Source organism: Solanum verrucosum, unplaced genomic scaffold (assembly GCF_900185275.1).
Source record: "Solanum verrucosum unplaced genomic scaffold, falcon-dt-bn FXZP01000252.1, whole genome shotgun sequence".
In the NCBI taxonomy this organism is placed as follows: domain Eukaryota; kingdom Viridiplantae; phylum Streptophyta; class Magnoliopsida; order Solanales; family Solanaceae; genus Solanum; species Solanum verrucosum.
In genome coordinates, this window is record NW_026019988.1 from 928,964 (window position 1) to 944,124 (window position 15,161).

The 15,161-nt window shown below is 32.3% G+C and overlaps 1 protein-coding gene across 2 annotated transcripts; it reads right to left on the reverse strand.

Annotated features, from left to right (window-relative positions):
• Positions 1-3,004: 3,004 nt before the first annotated feature.
• On the reverse strand, positions 3,005-14,613 carry LOC125818679 (pentatricopeptide repeat-containing protein At2g41720). 2 transcript variants are annotated; one of them, XR_007442410.1, is made up of 10 exons: positions 14,181-14,584; positions 13,012-13,184; positions 12,336-12,441; positions 10,216-11,325; positions 10,038-10,143; positions 9,752-9,956; positions 5,589-5,721; positions 5,332-5,420; positions 3,924-4,044; positions 3,005-3,509 (listed from the first exon to the last, which is right to left on the reverse strand). XR_007442410.1 is itself a non-coding variant. In XM_049498189.1 (10 exons), exons 1-10 carry the CDS (start codon positions 14,568-14,570, stop codon positions 3,454-3,456), a joined length of 2,505 nt encoding a protein of 834 aa, XP_049354146.1. In that variant the 5' UTR covers positions 14,571-14,613; the 3' UTR covers positions 3,005-3,453. The 2 variants fall into 2 exon arrangements, 1 of the variants encoding a protein (XP_049354146.1); XM_049498189.1 differs by having other exon boundaries at positions 5,332-5,436; positions 14,181-14,613.
• Positions 14,614-15,161: the final 548 nt, after the last annotated feature.

The window sequence follows — 15,161 nt, forward strand, 5'->3', positions numbered from 1 at the left end:
CATGTTACTATTCGAATTGAAATGATCGTCCTTATAATTATCTATAAGACAAGTATGTGGTTCAATCATTTTTCCTGTCTTCCATATATCACTCGAAATCTCTCTAAAGCGAATCATCTAATTACACCCCAACTCATGACGCTTGTAAATAACTCTCCAACTTTTACTCTTGGATTGATCACAAAGAAATTCTTTTTTTATTGCAAGACTATATGCTCTTACGGCAGATTTCATTTGCTTCTTATTCATAAATAGCATACTTAGTTGCATATACAAATTAGATTAATCAATAATAAATAAATAACTATAAAATATTTAGTTTGCAACAATCGAACCTGACTGGATATATTTAGAAATGTTTGGATTCCAAAGTGTTGTTCGGATAGAACCATCATCTCTTGTATAGATAAAATCTTCTGTTGTTTCTTCAGAGTGATCTAAGTATGGAATCACTATAGAATGATGATTAACACTTTGATCTTCAACGGGTGCATTAGGTGCATCATCATCATCATTCTCATACATTTCATCATTGTCGATTAATTCATGCTCCAAAGGTTCATCACTATGCAACTCACCAACTCGTTCATTATCGATAATATTAATATTCACAATTTGTGTACAATAATTCACTGCATCTTGAAGTTGGTCACACCTATAAAATATAATAATATAAATATATTGCATATTAAAAAAAAATAATTCTAATAAATAAGAAAACATTACATTTTTTACTTATCAGTTGGCTCCGGTTGAAAAGAATTCAAGTGCATGGAAGCATGGCTAGGCTCTCCCATATTGTAATCTGGCACACTCCAATTCAAATAATGATGACAATTTTTATTTATGATATCATTGCGTTAGAAGCGATATTTTTTTTTTTAAAAAAAAAGTTAGAGGGGAATTTCGCTGCCCTGGCAGCGATTTCCTATTTTAAAAAAAATTCTTCACTAAAATCGCTGCCAAGGCAGCGATTTCAAATATTCGATGTTGACTAGTTGACAAAAAAAAAAATCCACCAAAATCGCTGCCAGCGATTTTGAATTTTTTTTTTTTTACAATTAGATGCTGACTAGTTAACAGAAATTTCAAAAAAAAATAGTTCCACCAAAATCACTGTCAAGGCAGCGATTTCTAAAAAAGAAAAGAAAATCCATAAAATTTATAATAATGCTGCAACATCAGCAATTTTAAAAAAATATTAACGCCAAAAAAAATAAAAATTGCTTTTATAATTACGCTGCAATAGCAGTGATCTTAATTTATTTTTTTTAAATCTCAAAAACGCTGCACTGGCAGCGATTGTTTTTAGAAAGAAAAAAAATTTATAATCAGATTTGACTAGTTGACAGAAATTTTTTTAAAAAATAAAAAATAAAAGAATATTTCTACCAAAATCGTTGCCTAAAAACTAGTTCCACCAAAATCGCTGCCAAGATATATATATATATATTTTATAAAAAAGCTGTCAAATGGGTGAAAATTACTGCCTTGACAGCTTTGTAGTTAATTTTTTTTCTTTTTTTTAAATTCTTTTCTCTTCAATTTTTATTTTTTTTTAAAATCGCTTTTCTTAATTTTTTTTTCGTTTTGAAAACAAGGTAGCGTTTTTATTAAAAAATAATTTCTTTAACAAAAATAGCTGAAAAGGCAACCTAATTCAACACCGATTAAAGTTCATGCCTCATTTTGATGATTTCTACGTCAAGTCCAATTTTTGGGGTGGAATCAGGCTCCCTGTCAGCAATTTTTTTTAAAAATAATTGTTCTTTCAAAAAACTTAAAAAAAATATTTAAGAAAAGATTTTTTTAAAAAAAATAAAAAAATTTAAGGAAAACGCTGCGAAGGCAGCGATTTTCCAAAAAAAGTTTTTACAAAAAACTGCCAATTTTTTTTTCTATGAAAACGCTGCCATAGCAGTGATATTAGTTCGAGGAAAAAAAATTAGAGTTAAAAAATCGTTGTTGTGCCAGCGATTTTAGTGAAAAAAAATTGGACAAAAATCGCTGCCCTGGAAGCGATTTTATTTTTAACGGTGTAAACAGCGTTAATATGTGTCAGAGGATTTTGCCCTTTTCATTTTAAAAAAATATGATGTGCCCTTTTGGAATTTTTGGCAATTTTTTTTGCCCTTTTGGCTTCGGACTCCTATATTACATATGAAATTCGGATTTTTGAAGATTGCATTTTTATTTTAAAACACATAATGACTACATATTACTTATTGGTATAGCATATGATTATGGAACCTTTGCTCTTGATAAACACATTAGTTATATATATACATATATAAAAAATATTTGATTTTGAAAGTAATTGATAGTGTTATACTAACGAAATTTGCAAAGAAGAAAATTGAGAAAAATATTTATTTGACTCTCTAATTAAAGACACTATGTATCCATGCATATAGATGATAAAACTAAACTAACCATTGTAAAATTTCTAAAGCAAATTAATGAATCTGTAAAATGAATTTATGTAAACTAGGAGAAAATAGTGTTATGATTTGTAATTTTGCCTTTTCTTTTAATAAAGCAAATGGGAAACTACAATTGAATAACTCTATACTCTTGAAAATAGATTAATATAAAAATGCTATAACATCAAAATACAAGAAAGGTTCTTTTCTAATAAATTTTAAAGAAAAATAAACTAACCGCGCCAAGCGCAGGCCCATTTACTAGTTATGATTATATATCAACAATAACATTTATCAAAGTTATAATGGATCGGATAGAGGTGAAGTGATGTATATGAATGATAAGAGAGGGAAGGAAAAGGGGAGTTTTGTAATTCATTCAAATGGTAGGATTTTTTTTTTAGAGATTATGTTATCTTAAGTTGTGTAATTACATAATTTTCTCTTTCTATTTTCCTCAAGGAGACAAAACTAGCACTATAATTCATGTAAGCATTAATGATTACTTCCACGGCTCATATCCGTGATCTATATGTAACACGATGATTCATCTCTAGAAATCAGATGAATCTAACAATACTACAGATCAGAGGCAACTTAACAAAGCCATTTACATTCCATCTATAACAATAGCTAAAATTTACAGCTTTTCAGGAAGTTGAAGAAACCTCAAAAAATAAATATTAGCCGGAAAATATTGAGGTTGTGTCCATGATGTTCGATCACTCGTGTCCAAATGCAAGGAGGCTGTTGTGCATCTACAATATTTGGTCTGCAAATTGGTTCATTGACTGTATCTTGTTGTAACTAGTCGATGAAGGACTGTATACTTGCATATACGAGGTCAAAAGGCAACGAACAGAAATGTAGATGACTACAAAGCCATGATCGTTTTCCATCGGATTAACCAAATCAGCATTCAAATGGCTTGCTTTTATTTGCTCGATGCAATGAAGGAATTGATTGAAACTGCAGCAGGTCGCTAACAAATATGCCCAAGCAGCTTGAGGCATTGGTAGGATGGCAACGATTATCTCCAAAGAAGCTCATTTGTTGTTTCATGTCCCGATTTCTTTCTTAAGGATTCTGTCAAATGAAAAGAAAATATGGAGATTCATTTTGTAAGTTTTGAGGGATTTAATCTTGGTCAAATACCTAGATTGCCCCTTAAACTTGACACGAACTTAGTCAGTGATCAGATAGACACTTCAACCTGACAGCAGTATGAACACTTTAGGTTGACAAGTGTCTATTTGGTCACTGACTTGAGCATCTATCTTATGAAACATGTCAAGTTTAAGGGGCTATCGAGGTACTAATTGTTTAATCTTCAAAGATGTTCTTTTAAGTACTATCATCAGAAACAGGTACGTGTCAAGTTTAAGGGGCTATAGAGGTACTAAGTGTTTAATCTTCAAAGATGTTCTTTTAAGTACTATCATCAGAAACAGGTAATCTCAAGGGAAGTGAATATTAACAAGTGTTCCAAACAAAGCTTACCAACTCTTTGTTTTATAACAGCAGCATTCTCGGTCCCTCCACTACGTTGAGCAAAGAAGAGTATATCGTCATACATATTACTTGATGGCTGAAGTCGTCCATCTTCCATCCACTCCAAAACCTGCATCAGAAGTTCACCAAATTGGTTTACTGATCAATGTTAGAAAAGATTGAGCACAAGGGTTTTCAAACCAATAAGAAGATGGATAGAAGAAAAACATAGAATAACAGATTTTTCTGAATTTCGGCTAATCCATTCTTGCGTAGTAAAGTGCTTCTAATTCCTCTGCAATTGCTAGTATCCCACAGGTCTTTACCTTACCAAAAAAAAAAAAAAAAAGCATTTCACAGGTCTGGGAATTCAGCATTTTTCACTTTCCTTTCTTTCTGTTTTTTTATTGTGAAAGAAAGGTAAGGTAATAGAGTTTAGCACTCGTGGGTTCAAGGCTTATCTCTTTAAATGCATAGGAAATCAACAATTTTTTCTTTTTGTTTTCTCTACTCGAACAAATATATCAAGTCTTACTTTGTTGGGTAGCCATTCATCTGGGAATTAAAGATGATGGTATCAGAAGTAGAGTGAAGGGTTTTTTTTTGGAGTAACTGGTAAAGTTGTTGTTGTCGCGTGACCAGGAAGTCACCGGTTCAAGCTATGGAAACAACCTCTTGCAAAAATGCAGGATAAGGCTGCGTACAACAGAATCTTGTGGTCTGGCCCATCCCCGAACCCCACACATAGTAGGAGTTTAGTGCACCGGACTGCCCTTTCTTTGGTACCAGAAGTAGAGTATGTCCTTTAAAATACAATATTCTACATCACCGTATTACTAGTCGTGCTGACAGAAACTAAGCAATTAATACACATTAATAGACTTCTGAGAAATGTGTTTGCTTCGAGCATCTTTTTCTAGATACCTTAGAGAAAGAAAGAGAGAGAGAGAGAGAGAGAGGAGAACAAGCTAATGCATCGTGTATTCTGTAAAACTCACAATGTAGAATTACACTCCCTCTATTTCAATTTGTTTGGCTTACTTTCTTTTATAGTCTGTTTCAAAAAAGAATGTCTCTTTCCCTTTTTGACATCTCTTTATATTCCATCTTTCCACGTGGCATGTTTAAGACCACAAGATTAAAGGGCATTTTGGTACAATCTACATATCTTTAGTTTAAGACCACAAGATTCAAAAGTCTTATTTACTTTTTTGAACTCCGTATCAAGTCAAAAGCAAACAAACAAATTGAAACAGAGAGAGTACTAGTTTTACTATATTTGAAGATTTAGACTTTTAGAGCCACTACGAATTATCCAAAAAAAGGGAGAGCAAAGAAAGCTCTAGGGCCACAACAAGAGGATGGTTTGTCTTAATGGATAAGCGAAAATATTTGCCAGAAGTTCTAAAGGTATTACCTCAATATATTTTCTCCAATTTCCAGAAGCCAAAAGATTTTTCAGCAGAACTGAATAGGTTGTTAAATTAACTTCTGTGCCTGATGTGACTACCTTATAGAAAAACTGCACAAGTGACAAGTGGAGGAAATGTGTCAAATATTGCCTTAAAATGCAAGATTGAAAATGTAATCTTACTGAAAGAAAGTACAAGGCTTGACTATACCGCATTGAATCGACATTTAAACTGAAAAAGTCACTGAGACGTTTACACTTACTTTGATCATGGTTTCAGTCTTTCCCGATTTGCCAATACTATGCAGAAGCTGGTTTAGCGTTCCAACAGACACATAAGGGAGTGAAGCCTCCATTGTTGTAGTAATTTCTGTAATCATCCTCCAATCTCGTAAGCTTCAAAAAAGCGTTAGCTTTATCATTATCGAGTAATGCCACACCAGAATATAGTCTAATAAATGGATATACTGGGCATGGACAATAAGCAGTGTTATCAAAAGTGAAAAGCACAAAAAAACACTAAGGTCCATTGGGGCTTTAAGTGCAAAGCACAAATAAAGCGTGGGCTTTAACGGAAAAAAAAAAGCGCAAATGGAGAAAAAATACAAATGTTTTTTGTCCAAAACTAATCTATATCTATAGCTATATTACCTTAAAAGCATGAACTCCTAATTTGAATGTTAAATTACTATAATATCCCTAATTTAGGTTGTGACTTTTTTGATGAGTTGTGACTTTTCTTATAAGTTGTGAAAGGGTTGTGAGTTTTCGATGAGTTGTGACTTTTTTCAAAGGGTTGTGAGTTTTCAATGAGTTGTGACTTTTCCAAAGAGTTGTAACTTTTTCAATAAGTTGTGACTTTTCCAAAGGGATATGACTTCTCAGAAAGGTCATGACTTTTAAGATAAGACACAAAATACACTTGTTCATACTACCCTTGTTGATTATAAATAGAAGGGTTCCCTTTCATTTTTCAACCACAACTTTTTTTAATCTTCTACTCTTCTTCTGCTTCTTTTATTTTAAAAAATTTCGTGTGATTTATTATCGTTGAGTGAATTCGAAGCTCAGCGGAATATGAGGTACCACTTTTCTGATGAAGTAAATTGTATAATCATAAGAGGGTATATTCCTTAACCTCGAGCACTTGAGGAAAATAACTCTGATGATGTAATAATTACTTTTTTGCTTAGTATATACATTAGTATGTAATGTTCCAATATATGAAGTTAACATGATTCATTTCTTTTTTTTAACAATTTCTCTAGTGATGTAGATATATGCTTCTGAATATCTTTTTTCAAAATTATTAAACTTCTCAAGAGTTGGAGAATTGTCACGATTTGTTATTATGATACCCAAGATAAAATAATGTCTTTGTTTATCAATGCTACTTATGTGATTAAGATTGTCTAGAAGTTTGCTTCAAAATAGTTATTACTATATAAACATTGCCCTTTTGTTTTAATGATTTACCATTTGTTAATATTTAAGTATTTTTCGACGAAGAAAAGTTTATATGACTTGTAATAACGCCAGTTGAAGTTTGTATTAGTTTAATTTTTATCGTGATCTAAATTTATTTGTTTTTGTTAACAATTTCTCTTTTGATATAGATATATGCTTCTGAATATCTTTTTCCAAAAATATTAAACTTCTCAAGAGTTAGAGAATTGTCATGATTTGTTTTTTGATCCCCTAGACAAAAGAAGGACTTTATTTGTCAATGTTACTCATTTGATTTAGATTGTTAGGAAATTTGCTTCAAAATAGTTATTACTATATAAACATTGCACTTTTGTTTTACTGATTTACTATTTCTTAATATATTAGTTTTTTCGACGAAGAAAGTTCATATGACTTGAAATAACGCCAGTTGAAGTTTGTATTAGTTTAATTTTTATTGTAGTCTAAATTCATTTGTTTTTGTTAACAATATTTCTTGTGATGTAGACATATGTTTCTGAATATCTTTTTTCAAAATTATTACACTTTTCAAGAGTTATAGAATTGTCATGATTTGTTTTTTTGATGCTCAATAAAAAAGAATGACCTTATTTATCAATGCTACTTATGTGATTTATATTGTCAGGAAGTATGCTTCAAAATAGTTATTTACTAATTTTTCAAAGGGTTGTGAGTTTTCGATGAGTTGTGACTTTTCCAAAGGGATATGACTTCTCGGAAAGGTCATGACTTTTAAGATAAGACACAAAATACCTTTGTTCATACTACCCTTTGTTGACTATAAATAGAGAGGTTTCCTCTTATTTTTCAACCACAACTTTTTTTAATCTTCTACTCTTTTTCTGCTTATATTATTTTAAAATATTTCGTGTGGTTTATTGTCGTTGAGTGAGTTCAAAGTTCAGCAGAATATGAGGTACCACTATTCTGATGAAGTAAATTGTTCTATCCTAAGAGGGTATATTCCTTAACCTCAAGTACTTGAGGAAAATAATTCTGATAATATAATAATTATTTTTTTGCTTAGTATATACATTAGTATGTAATTTTCCAATAAATGAATTTAGCATGATGTAGTCTAAATTCAATTTTTTTTAACAATTTCTCGTGATGTAGATATATGCTTCTGAATATCATTTTCAAAAATTATTAAACTTCTCAAGAGTTGGAGGATTGTCATGATTTGTTATTTTGATGCTCAAGATAAAAGAATGACTTTATTTATCAATGCTACTTATGTGATTTAGATTGTCAAGAAGTTTACTTCAAAATGGTTATTACTATATAAACATTGCCCTTTTGTTTTTACTGATTTATTATTTCTTAATATTTAAGTATTTTTCGACAAAGAAAAGTTTATATGACTTGTAATAATGCCAGTTGAAGTTTGTATTAGTTTAATTCTTATTGTAGTCTAAATTCATTTGTTTTTGTTAACAAGTTCTCTTGTGGTGTAATTATATGCTTCTAAATATATTTTTTCAAAATTATTAAACTTCTCAAGAGTTAGAGAATTGTCATGATTTGTTTTTTGATGCCCAAGACAAAAGGACTTTATTTATTAATGTTACTCAAGTGATTTAGATTGTTAGGAAGTTTGTTTCAAAATAGTTATTACTATATAAACATTGCCCTTTTGTTTTACTGATTTACTATTTCTTAATATTTTAGTATTTTCGACGAAGAAAATTCATATGACTTGAAATAACGCCAGTTGAAGTTTGTATTAGTTTAATTTTTATTGTAGTCTAAATTCATTTGTTTTTGTTAACAAATTTTCTTGTGATGTAGATATATATTTCTGAATATCTTTTTCCAAAATTATTAAGCTTTTCAAGAGTTATAGAATTGTCATGATTTGTTTTTTTGATGCTCAATAAAAAAGAATTTATGTGATTTATTGTTAGGAAGTATGCTTCAAAATAGTTATTACTATGTAAATATTGCCCTTCTGTTTTACAAATTTACTATTTCTTAGTTTTTATCATTTCTTAATAGCTAATTTTTATGAGATAAATTGTGATATAATAATTCTGATGATATAATAATTATTTTTTTGCTTAGTATATACATTATTATGTAATGTTCTAATATATGAAGTAAACATGATGTAGTCTAAATTCATTTCTTTTTTTTTTTACCAATTTCTCTTGTGATATAGATATATGCTTCTGAATATCTTTTCCAAAAATTATTAAACTTTTCAAGAGTTAGAGAATTCTCACATTTATCTCATAAAAATTAGCTATTAAATAAATAATAAAAACTAGCTAATTATCAAACCTTATTATTCAAATCTTCGCTTAAATTTTATGAATTGATAATCACGTGCAACGCACGTGTCGAAAAACTAGTAATAATATAAGCATGAACAGAAAATTTATGAAGAAAGAAATTGAAAAAAGATTACGATAAAGCAAAATATCAAACTATTTAGTGTCGCCTCTTCAAGAGATACTCATTGGCAAGGAAAAGCACGTCTTAGAGCTTTGATGACAACACCAAAGTGCACATTAAGCAACGTGAAGCGCTCAACATGTTTTGCGCCCCACTTGAAGGCTTAAGCACGCCTTCGACAACACTGACAATAACTACAAGTATATCCTAGAAATGAAATAGGAAAATGACAGTCTGAACAGAAAAGAGCTTTATGCAGTCAATTGAATTGTTTTTTGTAAAGGTTTGTAATACTTGCTGAAAATATTCTTTTTAACTTTTTCACTTTATTTCGTAGACTAGATGTCAATGTTTCCAATTTACATGATTTTGAGTGTAATGCTTGACCAATTATTTGATAATTATACCAATGCAAGCACTTAATTGCCAAAAATAGTAACTTCTTCCATGAATCCTAGGAAATACTACTATGCAGATGCACAAATTCCAAATGTTAACATTCTGTATATATCCAACCCCTCTGCATATACAGGAACATGCATTTTTTTAAATGAGGACTTACATGCTGCTGGCTGAGACCAATTCAAACAAAACAGCCTCAGTGAAAGGGATATTTCTCTCTCTCATAAAATCCGCCACAAGCAAAACTTTGTCAGGTTGGCATCCTCTATTAAAAGACCTCATGAGAGCTGAACAAGCAATAGCATCAGGGAGAACACCATTCAATTCCATTTCTTGAAATACTGCAAAAGCTTTTTCCCAATTCTCTGCAAGATAAAATTGTTCCTAGTTATATGGGTCAGTGCATGCAGCCAACATATCCCTATGAAGGGTACAGGAAGGTCTACCTCCAACACTATATGCATTTAGCATTGTTGTATAGGCAATGACATCAGGCTGAAAGCCTTCCATTTTCATCATCGAAAACATAGATTCTGATTTGGCAAGTTGACCCTGAGAATGAGGTAGGGAGCCTGGTCAGTTTATGTTTTGTACTCAGAAGAAAAGTTGAGTTCAAGTACTTGCCTGCTTAGTGTAAGCACATATTGCAGAGGAACAGACCTCCTTCGTCAAAGGAATTTTCAGTGCTATCATCTCATCAAGAAATTCAAGAGCCTCTGAATAATTTGACATTCTACAGCAACCACTTATCAACACATTATATGTTACAGAATCAGGCATAACTTTCTTTTTCCTCATCAACTTGTATAGGGATAAAGCCTTTTCATATTCCCCTGCATTCAGATAACTCCCAAGAGCGGAGTTATAGGTGACTGTATTCAACTCAATTCCACGCATTTTGGCAGCCGTTAGGATGGAATCAATGTTCACTTTTTGACAACAACGGCCACTTGCAGCTAATAAGGTAGAAATAGTAACAACATTGGGCTGTAAGCCATCATGTTCCATTTCACGCAGCACTTGGACAGCCTTGTCCAGAAGACCATTAGATCCATAAGCATCAATCAGAACGTTATAACTAACCAAATTTGGTTTCAGATTGTTCCTTTTCATCTGTTCAAATGTTTCCATGGCCCTTTCAGGCTGTTCTGATCTCCCATAAGCATTAAGTAAAGAGGTATAAGACACAACATCAGGCCGGGTGCCATTACTTTTCATCTTATCAAAGATTGATAAAGCTTCCTGAGCCATCCCACGTGAAGCATAAGCACCAACTAAGGTATTATATGAAACAATATTAGGTTTCAAACCTTCTGCAAGCATTGTGTTAAAAACAGCCTCGCAGTTTTTTATCTGACCAGAAACAGAATACATGTGCATGATAGTGGTAAATGTGACTATGTCAGGAATACATTCAGATCTTTTCTCTCTCATTGAGTTAAATATCTCAACAGCTTTCTGATATTGTTCAAGCTTTACAAGACAGTGTATCACAATATTAAGGGTCGTAGTGTCAGGACGGACTTTAGTTCCCTTCATTAGTTCAAAATAGGAAAGGGCTTTTGCGTACTGGGAACCATTTTTATAGGCAGATAAGACAATATTATGAGTCACCAGGTCAGGTCCAACTCCATTTTCAGTCATTTCCTTGCAAACTTTAAGAGCCTCTCTCCAATTTCCACTAGATCCACATGCATTGATCAAGTTGTTGTATGTTGATCGATTTGGTGGAATCTGCAGCAATTTCACAAGCAAATTTCTTCAGATAAATATGCCACATAAGAACATGAGCACACAAGGGCAGAGAGATCCAAAACAACAAAAAGTGAAAACTGAAAACACAAAACAAATAACACTGGATGGTCACTGCTAAAATCAATTTGATACATACATGCAGTTACAGCTAGCAAACTAGTTCTATACAGTAATTGAGCAAGCAGAAGGACTAAGACATATGTACATTTTCACAACCCAAAGGGAAATTGGGTGTACTTTTTGGCTTAGATGGTGAATGGCTCCGATAGCTTATTCCCAAAGTAATGTTTTTTTGATAATGGTAACTGAATTTCCAAACAGTAATGTCCCACAGCACCTTATGAGTTATCAGAGTAGAAGCAATGCAAAAGGGTATTGGTCCGGCTATCAAGCTGAAATTGTGGTCAACTATGTCCAGAAAGGTAGAGAGCTTGGAAGGATTAAGCTTTGAAAATGAATAACTGTGAGAATACACCGAGGTCCAACCATATTGAACTTGTGAAGGCTTAGTGAGTGAAAAGTTTGAGCTTGGACACAACCTGTTATCTATTAATAGGCGAGAACAGACTGCTATTGACTGCTTCACCTATCTATTCTGTTATGGCCAGCTTGGAGACATCAGAGAAAGATCACCAAGAAAGGGAAAATATAATCGATATTCCACAAATTATTAGCACTGATATAGCTCTCCCAATCACTCTACATCCATGAGAGTTGAAACAACAACCAAAGCCAGAAATTTTGACCAAAATTCAAATGAACTTATGTGGAAAATCAAGTTGGAGCAAGTTAAAGGGTATATTAGAAAAGCTAAAACATGGAAAAAGAGCATTGTTTCAACGAAAGCCTTATTAGAGCAACCAACAGAACTAACACCCGAAGAGTTTAGTATTTTATCTAAATGTCGAAACAAACTGAAAAGGAAAAAAAAAGGAAAACACTCACATCAATACGCACAGATATTGTAATAAAGAGGAGTAAATACACACAGAAGCACGGAGCATGTCTTCCATGATATTCTTTGCCCAACGCCATTGACCAGCTTTACCATGTGCACTGATAAGGGCATTGTAGGTCTCCACATTAGGTTGGCACCTACAAAAATAACAGGCATCGTGAACATGTATAACCAAAAACACAAAAATAAAGGGCATGCAATGAATCTGACAGACATGATATCGATTAAAAGAGAAGAGTCTGACATACATGATTAGCAAGTACAAATTGGCGGAAATAGATAGAGTAAAGGCACAAATCAAATTAAGAAGAGTGCGACAAACTCATTGAATTCAACAAATATCAGAAAAAGACCTCACAAAAAAAGAAATAGATGTATAATATATATTCTAACTACCAAATAACACATTGCAGATAACAAGAAGGCATGTAGCTACAAGAAACCTCTTACATTAGGGGAAAAAAGAGTAATTCCTTGTTTGGGGAAAACTATATGATACAATGAACAATTAAACTATAACTGCCATCACAATATAGGTTGTATCCCTGGCTTCTTGTTATGGAGTTGCCACATTTCATAACCATAGAATTGACATAAATTTGCAAAAAATCTTCATTTACATTAATTATGACGGAGTCTTTATCATGTCAATTTGGATTACAAATGAATCAAAGAAAAATTTGTTGAAAGTTAAAAGGAAAGAGTACCTCCACTTTTGCATCTCAAAAAACAAGCCACGTGCCTGATCAACCCGATTATGTCTAGCATGTAACCTGATCATCATGTTGTAGATATCACTTCTTGCACAATAATTCTTCTGATTTTTCATCCAATTGAAAACATGGATGCTATGTTCAATTGAACCCGTTTGAGTTATTTCCTACATCACAATATAACAAAGAAATTATCAAACTTTCAATGAGCCTACTCTTTCAGTATGCTTGTACACAGGAGTAGTCATTTCCAAACAACACCAACAGAATACTATAGTTGCCAAAATACCACATCACCCTGAAACGTACATATAGCTAGGTGACATTTTTCAAAGAAAAAATAAAGTGCTTTTAAGAATCAATTACATGAAATGTTTATGATTCTCTTAAACATTGTCAAAAATGAATCTGTCTCAGTTATATGGATAGCATTCCATTCTAATCGTACATATGTATTCCTAGTAAATACTCTTTCAGTATGCTAGTCCAAAGGAGTAGTCTTTTTCCAAACAGCGCTAGAACACTATAGCTGACACATAAACATAGTGGCGCAGCTAGGAATTCAAATAAGGTGATTAAAAAAAAAGGTCTTATGCCAAGGGGATTTTATTTTTTTTTGGTTTCCCACCCGGTGTCCAGTACCCACATCGGAGCCCGACTAAATCCGGATTCGTGACGGGAAGTCCCACATTGGGGGGTAAAGCATGCCAAGGGGATTCAACAACTTACATATATGCCAAAAAAAATCACATTTCCCCTATTCACTTGCATAGTCTAATTTTTCAACAAAGGAGGTTTAATTGAACCCCGTTGTACCCCTCTATCTCCGTCCCTAAATAAACACACCACCCTGAAAACTTACATATAGCAAGATGACATTTTTCAAAGAAAAAATAGAACATTTGGTAATCAATTACATTAAAACATTATCTAAAACCAATCCGGGTCAGTTATACAAATCCTCTTTATCCATTTCCAATCCATTCAAATCATACCCATTTATTCCTACTAAATAATTGATCTTTTAAAACAACAACTATACCTCAGTCCGAAACAAGTTGGAGTTGGCTATGTGAATCCTTATTTCGTGTACTCAAGCTCATTTCATATCAATCTTTTAAAACACCCAAAAAAGTTTCTTTTTCGTAAAAAAAAAAACTCACCTTTATAAGAATGGGAAAGTTCTTTCTTGCAAAACGTCCAGCCCAACAATTCAAAACACCTTCAATATCATCCCAATGATTGATCTTCATAATCTTCTCCACCACTTCAGAAACACCCCAATCTTTCTGAAACCTATCCCCTTCAACTCGTAAACGTTGGTGTTTAGGCAAATCAGATTTGCGGAATCCATCAATTCTCACAGTTACTTTGTGTATCCCTTTGTCATAATCAACAGAAGCTTTCTTCTTCTCCTCAAAAGCAGCCTTGTTGTCATTCTTGGGTTTCTGCTGTTTTTGGGAGACTGTAATAGATGTCCTGACATGGGTTTTGAATTTGGGATTTGGGTGTTGTGGGATTGTGGAGATATGGGAGTTCTGTATGGTAGCCATGGAAGAAATCTTGGGGTTTGCGGGGGGTTTTTGTTGTTTGAGGATAAACCTTTTGTGAAAGATTTTGGGTGGAAAGTATCAACTTTTCATTATTTTGTATCTTCCAAATACTCCATTTATATTAAACCGATTATTATATTTTTTTCTAATTAGATGTCTCAAATTTGAACAATCATGTTAAGAGCATTTTTCGCGAATTCAAATTTCGTTGAACTTAGATAGCGGTAAGTAATACTCCCTCTATCTAGATTCACTTGAGTATTATATTAAAAATTAATGTGCATGTTTTCTTATCAAGTTTGAAAAATCAAAAGATAATTTATTATTGATTTTCATTTTATTATAAGTAAGTAGTATTTATTTTCCAATGTTTAGGTCACTTATATAATCCAGGGTAATATAGTAATATTAGTATTATTTTATTAATTATTTTTGAAGGGATATGTCAAATAAAAAATAAACGAAGGTGTATTATGTAGCATTCAGAAGTGGCAAGTGGAAATAAGTATCTCATTCACTAAGATTAAGTAGTGTTAAATAGCATTAAGTTAAGTAGGATCAAATTTGTGAAGTAGTACTCCAATAGGTAAC

Bases quoted from the DNA above. Each gene is read 5' to 3' on its own strand.
- LOC125818679 (XM_049498189.1), bottom strand. From the start codon at position 14,570: ATGGCTACCATACAGAACTCCCATATCTCCACAATCCCACAACACCCA. The intron at 11,326-12,335 runs GTGTGTATTTAC...AAATTGCTGCAG, and splicing joins AAGACATGCTCCGTGCTTCT to ATTCCACCAAATCGATCAAC. The intron at 5,437-5,588 runs GTAAGTGTAAAC...TCACTTGTGCAG, and splicing joins AGACTGAAACCATGATCAAA to TTTTTCTATAAGGTAGTCAC.